Below are 10,382 nucleotides of genomic sequence, written 5' to 3'. Positions count from 1 at the left end.
TGCTCTGAGTAGCATCAGCTACGAAGCAGCCAAGCTGTCCAAGGAGCCTTGGAAGAGTACTCCGTAACTAAGTCATGTATCCGTACAAACAACTCTTCAGCAAGCCATGCTGGCCATTCATTACCACTGCGCTACTTTACTTGAACCGTCGTCTCCAGGAGACTAAAGGGGCTGAGGCTTTCATCTTTAACTACTGATGTCTTCAGGCCAGCAGCAGAGCTTACCGAACAATGCAGTGGTTACAACTAGACAGTCAGTGACAATGCAGTGATTACAACGAGACAGCTAGTGTCGTTGATTTCGAACACAAGAGTTTTTTGGATAAACACAGATGACTGGATGGCAGGTGGTGCGAGACTTTTCATGCCGTGTCCAGTCAGCCTTAGGGCCCGCAAGTCAGCCAGCCCTCGGCTCTGTTCAGCTCTCGCACATTCACACCCTTGAAACTATCACCTGGCGAAGGCTGGCTGAGTCGAGTACCTATCTAGTACGGTAGGTCGGTTGGGGGTTTAAGTCATCTGGATTCTGGATTCTGGATTCTGGATTCTGGATTCTGGATTCCGATGGCGATGGTGATGGTGATGGTGATGCTGTGCTGATGCATATGTGTACACGTGTACAGACACTCATGGCCACAAAGGCCCAATCATCCAACACTCATGCCAACAATGGCCCAATCATCTCCTCAATAACCAACCCAGCCCCAGCCCCTGCGGAGAAGGCGTGTACAGACTTCGGTCAAGACATCATAGCTGGCCGTCCCAAAGTCAGCCGGCAAGGGGAGTCGCCCAAAGCGTTGTGCGGTGACCAACCACCAACCACGAAATATAACTGAGTTTCGTTTCTCCCGCACCGACTCAGCCTCGTATTCACAGCCCCGGAAAGGGACTTCTGAGAACCGTATAGCATGGATGGAAGGGTCTGGACTGGTCTATTTGCTCTGAAGAACCGTATAGCATGTATGGATAGAAGGGCTGGACTGGTCTATTTGCTCTGCATGGATGGACTGATCTGGTCTATTTGCTCACTTTCTTCGAGCGTCTCCGGCAACGTGGCTGATGACCTCTGACTTGTTCTTACATCGGTGAAGCCGATGACCCTGTACGAAGAAGGCATGCATGTCTGCATGGCTGCAAGTCTATTCAGCGATCGAATTCAGAATTCATGTGCAGTGAGACGTGAGATGGTTGAACGCCCAGGTATAAAGGGTTCGAGAATGTCGCTGCTCTGCTCACTGCTCACTGCTCAGCATAGCATCTGTCTAGCAGCCGACACACAACCTACCTATTACATTCCATTCCGTTCCGCCATTGAACCTGATCCTGACTGAACCTGATCCTGACTGAACCTGATCCTGAACCTGATCCTGAACCTGATCCGACCAAGTCTATTTGAATCGCACCTCGTCTTCCTACGGCACTACCAGTGCCCACCACGTCACATCACCGAACCAACCCCATGTCTTCCTCAAATAGTTCGTCATCGTTCACTCGCCTCGCATCCAATGCTTCAGAATATGGCACCTCCACCTCCACCTTCACGCAACAGGAACAAGAACATCAACCCGGCTCGACAGGTCAACATGCACGGTTTCGCTACGCCAAAGACGGCAAGGGCTTCGACTTTAGCATGACGTACCCTTACGGCAGTTCTGGCACGTCGTCATCTTCCTCTTCCTCTTCGCCTTCGTCTTCAGCCACCTCATCGTCCTCATCCTCGTCCCCATCCTCGTGTCTGTTGTCATCTGAGATCGAAACTCGAACCGGAACCGGAACTGGAGCTCTTAGTAGCTCGTCGTCAACTTCATCCTCAACCGTCCCTTTCAAGCTTCGTTATGCAAAAGACGCCAAAGGATTCGACTTCACCTCCGCCTACCCCTACTCGGCCAACTCTTCTACGGCACTGCTGTCGAGTGATGGTGACGGAGTGTGCTGGAACCGGGACCAGGGACGAGAATGGGAATATCGGGGGATGAGATACGCCAAGGACGGCAAGGGACATGATTTCGCCGCGTCGTACCCTCATGCAAGTGTTAAGAGCTAGGCTGTCTGGCAGGTTAGGATGGGCTGAGAGGTTTTTCTCCTTCTTTTTTGTTTTGGCTGAGAGGTTTTCTTCTTCTTTTTTGTTTGGGCCGAGAGTTTTCCTTCTTTTTTGTTTGGCTGAGAGGTTTTCTTCTTTTTTTTGTTTGCGCCGGGTGCGAACAATGAAGAGCACCAGAGCGTCGATGACTAACGTGAAAAGAGCATCAGCTTATGATCAGAAGTGTGGTGAGAAGAGCATCAGCTTATGATTAGACATATGTATGGCTACGGAGGGAGTTGTCAAAGCTTAGGCAATCCCAGCCTTGCCCTTCAACCAGAGAGGCAGGTTTAGGCTATACTATACTATATCGCATGCGATTCACCTGCGACTACGACCATTTGATAGAAAACATGGAACATTTCAACCTTTATTTGACAGGAGCGAGAGCGAGAGTGAGATTGAGAGTGAGAGACTGAGGCTGAGGCTGTTGGTGCTAAATTGGTATTGATATTGATCCAACGCAAGGAGACATACTGTACGTCCATAGTTTCATCCAGCGTAGTCGGCATTTCGAGTCGAGGGGCTTTTCTTTCCTGAGAGCCTCAAGTCTTCATTTCTGTGGTCAAGACCTCATTTCTATCGGTCAACACTTTCATTTTTCGTTGGTTTGGGCGACTGATTGGTCTGCGGCGCGCTGCGTAAGAGGTCCTGACTAAAGAGAGTCTGTGAGTTTATGTCAGGTTTCCAAGACAGACTGTTGGTGGGCGGATATGGGTATCTTCAGACTGTTGGTTGTTGGGTTTTCCTGAAGAGAAACTGTTGATGTTTTGGTTTGAAGAGAGACTCTTGGTAGATGAGGGGTATGGGATGGGTATTCTGAATCAACTCCGGCCTTACTGTGTACCGTACCGCAATGCTGGAGGCCGTTTGTTGTTGTATGTGATGTTGGGGTCGGTCTGGGTCTGGTCCTCTATAGGTAGAGATGCAGTTGGTGAATAAGCCATATTTATCAAGCCATGTCTAGAGATAGGCACTTGTGCGCTCAGGCTCTCACTCACACAGAACACAGTACACAGTACACAGGCTCTCACTCGCAGATAGTGCACAGTACACAGTATATCTGAGTTGGGTGGGGTTACGCATAATACAGGATCGAGCTTGGCTACATGTAGGTTTCAAGTCATGTTTCTCGCCTCGCTTTGTCCGTACCGCTAGCGACTGTACCACGGACCGCTATCTTTGAGCTATAAGATAGGTCTTTGAAATTGATGCCTAAGGAGGCATCCTTGGGTGCGCCCAGGTACGATAGGTCTTTGAGATTGATGCCATCCTTGAGTGAGCTCAGGTGGCTCGATGAACTTGTTGACGATGGGCACCTCATTTTCAAGCTCAAGCTCGCTGTCATCTTATTCCACGCCATGCTGTACCATGCTATGATGTGCTGTGCTGTGCTGTGTTGTGCTGTGCTGTGCTATGCTATGCCATGCCATGCTGTACCATGCTATGCTGTGCTGTGCTATCTCACTCCTACTCTAGAGCAGTGGCTGGAGCAGTGGTTGACTTTCTTCCGAAGTGGATAAGTCCTCGTTATTCTGCGATGGCGGCTCTGTTGCGTTATGGCTGCTCCCATTGTCTTTGATCCATTCTTGAACAACACCCGCGTAATCGGTGCTGACGTACGACGCGAATAGTTCAGCCACCAGGTTATGTTTGCGCCAGTACTTGAGCTTGAGATCCTGCAGCAACAAGTCGAAGTAAGGCAGTTGATCGAACACCAAGTCGGGGAAATGGCTGCCGTGGCCGTAGGGGGCGCGGTGCTTGGCATAGCGGCTCATCAGGGCAGTGTCTCGATAGATGGCAACAGGGTCGATGACGGTAGTGTTGGAGTTGGAGTTGGAGTTGATGATGGTGTTGGTGTTGTCGGTGTTAGTGATGGTGTTGGTGTCAGCATCGCTGTGAATGTTGGTGTCGGTATCTCTGTCGCTGTCGCTGTAGATGTGGTGCAATTTGCCGTTCAAGTAGGCATACCCCCATAGACACTGTAGCTCGCAGCGCGGCGTATTGGCCAGGTTGGAGAACATGCCGATAAACACCACCGAGTGGTCTCCCTGAGCGGTGAGCCCCGGCGGCGCGATGCCCCGGTACAGTCGGAACGGAGTGTATTTATTTCTGTCCGTGTCGAAGAACATGGCCCGGCTGTAGTGCTGCGTGGCCGTCGCTCGATAGCTGCCCGGCGAGATGACAGGCCCGACGAGGAGACTGGGGAACTTGGAGGCGATGGTCAGATCGGCCTCGGCGTCGAGCCGGGCCCAGAACTCATACTGCTGTGGGCTGAGCGAGGCCGACGGGATGCCCAGGTCGGAGTGGATGCTCGACGGGGTGAACTGCAGCGTCGGCTGGGTCGAGAAGCCGGTTGCGGTGATGAGGGCGTCGGTTGGCAAGGACTGGCCGCTGCCCAGCGTGATGTTGTTCTTGGCCAGGTACGAGATGTCCTCGCGGTGCACGCGCACCTGGCCCGTCTTGACCATCGCGTAGAGGTCCGGCTCGTAGCTGTAGATGCCGGACGCGGTGCCGTACCAGAAAGGACTGTTGATCAGATGAGTTAGCTTGGCCACCTTAGAGTATCTCCAAAAGACGAGAGGGTGCAAAGAACGAGAGGGTGTGATTTAGTGCATCTCCAAAAGATGAGAGGGTGTGATGAAGTGAAAAGCGAGACGAAAAGGTCATGGTCATACTCACTATCCATCTATTGATGGGATATCTGGGTGATTGTATTCCGCACCTTGGGGAAAGGTTATCTGGGTGATTGTATTCCGTGCCAAGGGGATGAAGAGACAAAGCAGGACAAGAAGAGGAGGGAGGGATGAAGGTGAAGGATGAAAGAGAAAAGAGAAGACACGGGAAGAGAAGATAACAACACAACAAACACGAAGTGGAAGAGGACCGACCAAACGGGACAAACGGCCAAAACAGAACATGACACATAACAGAAGAGGCCGGACGTAAACGGAACAAAATAGAACAGAACATACGCAGCAGAACAGAAAAGAACAAAACGCAGCGTGCTCACCTGGTCTCGGGCTCCAACACTCTCGTCCTCGCATCCTTCAACATGCCGCACTGGTCCAGCGTCTTCGCGTGCAAGTTGGCCCAGAACTTGCGCCTGAGCCATTTCCCGGCCGCAGTGCCATGCAGCCAGTGTCGGATCCAGCCCAAACCATCCTTCCACAGACACGGGCTGAAGCAAGTCAAGATGCGTCGGGTGGCCAGTCGCTCGCGCACGACCGACACCGGGCCGATGGTTGTGTGGCTGGGGAAAATCCATTCCGGCCCTTTGCCTGACTTCCTCATGATCCATTCGACGCGATGTCCCGTGCGGCCGGCCAGATGGACGGCGTCGAAGGCAGATTTGCCTCCTCCCAGGACGGTGACGGTCTCGATTTCAGGGTCGTCCATCAACGCCGCGCCCTTCACACCCAGCTCGGCCGAGTGGATGATGGGCCCTCCGAACACGGCTGCGCCGATGAGAAAAGGCCGATGAGGCCGATTGGTGATGCCGGTTGCAATGATCAGTTTCTTGGTCTGGATTTCATGTTCGTTGCTGGTGTTCTGGTTACTGGTGTTCTGGATTTTGGTGGTGTTCAGGTTTTTGGTACCGCCGGACGCAGAGGCAGACACAGACGTGGACATGGACGCAGACACAGACGCAGATGGTCTGGCACAGCGGACCTTCAGCCTCCAGCCCTGGCCATTCGGAAGCTGCCCGATCTCCTGGACATGGGTCTCAAAGTCAATCAGTCTGACGAGATTGGAGCGCTCAGCATACGCCCTGAGGTACGCGTGCATGGCCTCGCCGGTAACATGCTGGCCTGCGGCGACACCGAACCCATCGTGCATGGGAAAGTCGGAAAAGTCGATTCCACCGCGCAGGTTGTTGGTTTTCAGGCCCGGGTAGAGGTTCTCCAGGGCCCAGACGCCGCCGAGAGTCTTGTTCTGTGTGGGAGAGAGGTCAGAAGGGAAGGCGAGCAGTGTTGAGTGATCAAGGCGAGCAGGCTTGATGATCAAGACTAGGCCTGGTACTGGTACTGGTACTTACAGCATCGAGGATCTTCACGTTGGCGCCCGGCTCGCATTCGAGGATGGTCTTTGCTGCGCACAGCCCGGATGGCCCTATTCACCGGCTCTTCAGTACAGATCGAAAAAGACAAAGATGTCAACTCGGACAAAGCACTGTCATTGTCATGACTGGTTGGAATGAGACTTACCGGCACCGACGACGACGTAGTCAAGCATCCTGTTTGCTCGGCGTTGAGATGGAAAATGATGCTGCTTGCTCGGCGTCGAGATGGAAAATGATGTTCGGATCTGAGGGAAGAGTGAGAACGATGGCGCGTCGCGCAGGTCAGGCCAGATTATGTCGCGTGATATTAACAATAACACAAGGCTGGAACCGGCAAAACTTCACTGGAGAGCAGAGCCATCATGTTTGTGATTCACTGGAAGCATATTAGGGCTCAGTCGCCCGCCCGAGCCAACGGCGGGAAGTCCAGCCTTGCCTTGTCATGGAACCAAAACAATTCATGATATCAAGTGGCCTGAGTTGTGAAAGCGATATTGGAGATCATCCAGGGAAGCATTGTGTATTGCTGTTCAAACAGGATGGTTCAAGCATACATACTTGCATCCTGTGAACAAAGAGGGGGCTTGTGGTTTGCATATCGACTTTCAATCATTGTCAGCATCACGCCCTAACATGTCCAAGGTAAGAGGGTAAGAGAAAGAGACGATGTGGCCAGGAATGGAATCGAAAGGGTGAAAACGCCTCTGCATGATATGATTGTCAGTCGTAAGTTTAGAAGATTCCCCCTGACCCATTATCAAGACGCCTGGAGCGACATCACAATCCCAACCCCATCAGCCCGTCGATCATCCAGTCAATCAATCAACGACCATCCATTCATTCAATCAATCGTTCATGACTTTCTTGGACAGTAGCTGGACTTGGTCTTCGCGTACGTCAGACCAGCCAGAGAAGCCTGCCCAGCGCGAACGCCGGAAGACGAGGAACAGCAGTACCAGGACGACTTGGGCTGCAAGCGTGGTGAAGACCGAACCGACAGCAATGGCAGCCTTGTCCAGCTTTCGGAGGCGGCTACTGGTCTGGGTGGCGATGATGGCAAGAAGCGACGACTTCTCCTGTTCCTCTTCCACCAGCGAAACCAGGGATCCCGATCCCGGCAGGAACCGAGCGGGCAGAATGGCGGACTTGCCAATGGCGGTGCCGTTCTTCGCCATGGCCTCGGCATACACATACTTCCACGCGCCCCGTTCGGAGAAGACGGTCTCGAAGCCGGTTCTGCGCGCTTGGCCCAGCACCTGGTAGGAGCCGGAGACGTTGTGCGAGCCGTAAAACCTCCAGCTATGGACCTCAGTCGCCCCGTTCCAGCTGGCGTACGTGGTGGTCATGGTGTACGTCGAGTCACTTTGCGACCGGATCGTGAATGGCTGGATGGCCGGCCTCTCGGTGGGGATGCCGGTAAAGTTGGCCTTGAACGATCGGTAGGTGCCGAACCGCGAGGACAGGAAGCCCGCCTCCAACACCAGTTGGTTGTCCATGGTGTGCTCGGTCATGTATCCTCGGTCGCTCCAGCCGATGAAGACATTCCCGTTCGGCATCATCTGTGCGTTGCCGCGTTTGTCGCTCAGTCGCCCGTGCGGCCGGTACCATTCCTGGACTGCCTGTTGCCCGAGTAGAAGTCAGCAATCCAGACGTGTCGACCCCTTTGTGCCGGTTCGGCCCACTTACCGTTGCCTCCCATGTTTCGGTGTTCAGGACGACCAGCTTCACCGAAGACACGGTCGAAGTGTCGGCTTGCCTATGCTGGTCATCGGCTGCGTTGTCGAAGAAGAGGATTGTCACCGTTGTCGCATTTTCTGCCTGCACTGTAGCATGGTGCTGCGAGGAGAAATTGAAGTTCATGGAGAAATTCGACATCTTGCCTCCCAACCGCCACGCAATCGACTGGTCCGTCCGGTTCACTCGGTAGATTGTATTGGTGTGTCGACTAGAAAGGAGAAAGTCGCCGTTGCTGAATTTGTCTATGGAATTTGCGTGGCTTGGAAATAAATGCATCAGCAGAGTCCGGGTGACCGAATCGGAGGGGCGGAAAGTCCTTACAAGAAATCCCATGGTGCCCCTTCGTTGAGGCTCGGGAGGTCGGGGAAGGCGTGATAAGACTCATTCAATGTAACTCCATGATCTAGAGGACACCATGAGAAGTTGGCCTCGTTGGTGGTCAGGTCAAGTTCGTTGATGCAGTCATGGGCGAACCATCCCTTCTGATGGCTGTAGATGTCTTCCCGTTCTGGTCGTTCCGTCGTGAAGTACAAAGCCTTGGTGCCGTTATCGCGAATATCGAACTCGTGAATATTGAACTCGTGGCCAATTTCATGAGCAACCTTCCCTTGTCGCCGGTAGGATGGATCCAGGAAAACGCCGAATCCGTGCCGATGTTCGTCGGTCGCTCTGGGGCTGTAATGCAAGATATAGGATAAGAAGGTCGTCCCGTTGGCGTCAAAGGTTCGGAAATCGAAGGCATTGCGGTTTTTGCTCAAGTGAGCGCCGCTCCAGACGAGGTTCTAGGTTCAACAGGTCAGAATCATTCAAGTCCATGGCGTCGAACGGTTGAAACATACGCCATCGCCGTCATATATGTGCGGGCCAACCTGGAATGGTTGATACTCCATCCGCTCAGGAGCCGTGTCCCACGTGGTATATGGCCCGGTAAACCAGTATCCAGGATGGATCAGCTTGGGTCGATGCTTTGTTACATTGAACCGAGGGGCACGAATGTCCGGTCGCTGTTCATTGTGAGATGTCGTCTCATGGTTCGTGTATATGGGGATGGGGATGGGGATCCTCCACTTACTGTGACGAAAGAAAACAAGTCGTTGCCCTGGCTGAGGTCGTCATTCTTTTTAGCTCTGACTTGCCCCAGACAAGACCATATAATGATCAACACGATCGTCGACGACAACATTGCATGCTTTGTTTGCTGTTCGACGGTGTGGAGGGGAATGAAAATGAAAAATAACCAATCTCTGGGACCATTTTAAACCGGGAGAAGGATACCATGCCATACCATGCCATGCCTCGTGGTAGTCGGTGGAAGACCCGGCCCGGCGAAAATCAGGGGCTTACACGGACTATCCATCCCCAATCAATATCAATATCAGAAAGTCCAAGAAACGAACGCGAAAGTAGAAGTCCCGTCATATTTTGATTAATGAATTGGCACAATCGTTTAGCGACGGCGTGGATGTGGATGGCACCAACAATCCTATCAAAGTCATGACTCGCACAAAATGCAGGAACTAGAGACGATTAGAGGTATGTGATGGAAGCTGGCGCTGTGGAAGAGCCGCAGATGGTACATAGTAGTGGCTGACTGGCACCGAAATGTCAAGCCAGGCTGTCAGGTTTGACATGTTGACGTCGAGGCCGAAGGCTTCGGAGGTTCCGGAAATGGTCCAACCACCCCTATCCCTGTGAGGTGTCAAGTGTCAACCCAAGCCTAGCCTTGTAGCGTAGAATGGATGATGGATGATGATTGCCTCTTGCCTCGCGCCATGAGATGAGGACTCGAAGCTCATGGGCAGCTTTGCAGCCGATTGCCGCCCGACCGACAACCGCTCTTGAGTCCTAAGGCCGCCCACATCACACTGTGGCAGGTCTTCTCCAAGATAACCAAATGGGCAGTTGCCTACATTTGAACCTCACGACCAATTGCTGCAAGCCTAGATTCAGATTGGAGCTCACAAGACAGGAGACAGGACAGCGTCCAGAACGGCAGGCGTTATCTGGACTGGTCCTAAGGTCGATATCGCCTCTGAACTTCGTTGAGATGAAGACTGTTATGCTTATGGCCAAGTACCAAGTACTCATGTTGTCTGGCTCTCCAACTCCTCATCGAATGTGCAAAAGTGCCGTCTACCTCGATGGCCGAAGCAGAGACAAGAGAGACGAAGAAAGTAGAAGGCCACGTGACTGATATATGCACTCACGTGATATATATCACGTGTTAGATATTGGTGGTAGAATTACGGCTGATTCTACGACCTGCGGACGAATTTCACTTTCTTCCAGAGCGAGGGAAAGCTGTAACTGTCTGTACACGACTGTTTCCATTATCACTGATACAACTGGAGCAAGCACAAAGATCAGACTTGTCCATCAACTAGGCCGTTCTCAGCATCAGGACTTTACCGGGGGAAATTGTCTGACCATGGCGATACCACAATAGCTGGTATCCTCTACTCCATACAGGCTACTTCTCGGTGGCTAAGTTTGGACAGGTGGC

At 52.6% G+C, this 10,382-nt stretch overlaps 2 protein-coding genes across 2 annotated transcripts; both read right to left on the bottom strand.

Annotated features, from left to right (window-relative positions):
• Positions 1–3,554: 3,554 nt before the first annotated feature.
• A1O3_04482 (uncharacterized protein) lies at positions 3,555–6,315 on the bottom strand (the record flags this gene model as incomplete). Its single annotated transcript, XM_007734611.1, has 5 exons — positions 3,555–4,608; positions 5,093–5,638; positions 5,711–6,015; positions 6,119–6,192; positions 6,288–6,315. The coding sequence occupies 5 exons, from the start codon at positions 6,313–6,315 to the stop codon at positions 3,555–3,557; spliced, it is 2,007 nt and encodes a 668-aa protein (XP_007732801.1).
• Positions 6,316–6,987: 672 nt separating this feature from the next.
• A1O3_04481 (uncharacterized protein) lies at positions 6,988–9,062 on the bottom strand (the record flags this gene model as incomplete). Its single annotated transcript, XM_007734610.1, has 5 exons — positions 6,988–7,761; positions 7,829–8,138; positions 8,201–8,661; positions 8,719–8,883; positions 8,952–9,062. 5 exons carry the CDS (start codon positions 9,060–9,062, stop codon positions 6,988–6,990), a joined length of 1,821 nt encoding a protein of 606 aa, XP_007732800.1.
• Between the last annotated feature and the right edge of the window lie 1,320 nt (positions 9,063–10,382).

The sequence above is a fragment of the Capronia epimyces genome (assembly GCF_000585565.1).
Source record: "Capronia epimyces CBS 606.96 chromosome Unknown aczIQ-supercont1.3, whole genome shotgun sequence".
In the NCBI taxonomy this organism is placed as follows: Eukaryota; Fungi; Ascomycota; class Eurotiomycetes; order Chaetothyriales; family Herpotrichiellaceae; genus Capronia; species Capronia epimyces.
Note: the sequence above shows the minus strand (reverse complement) of the source record. Positions and strands in the feature narration are given on the sequence as shown.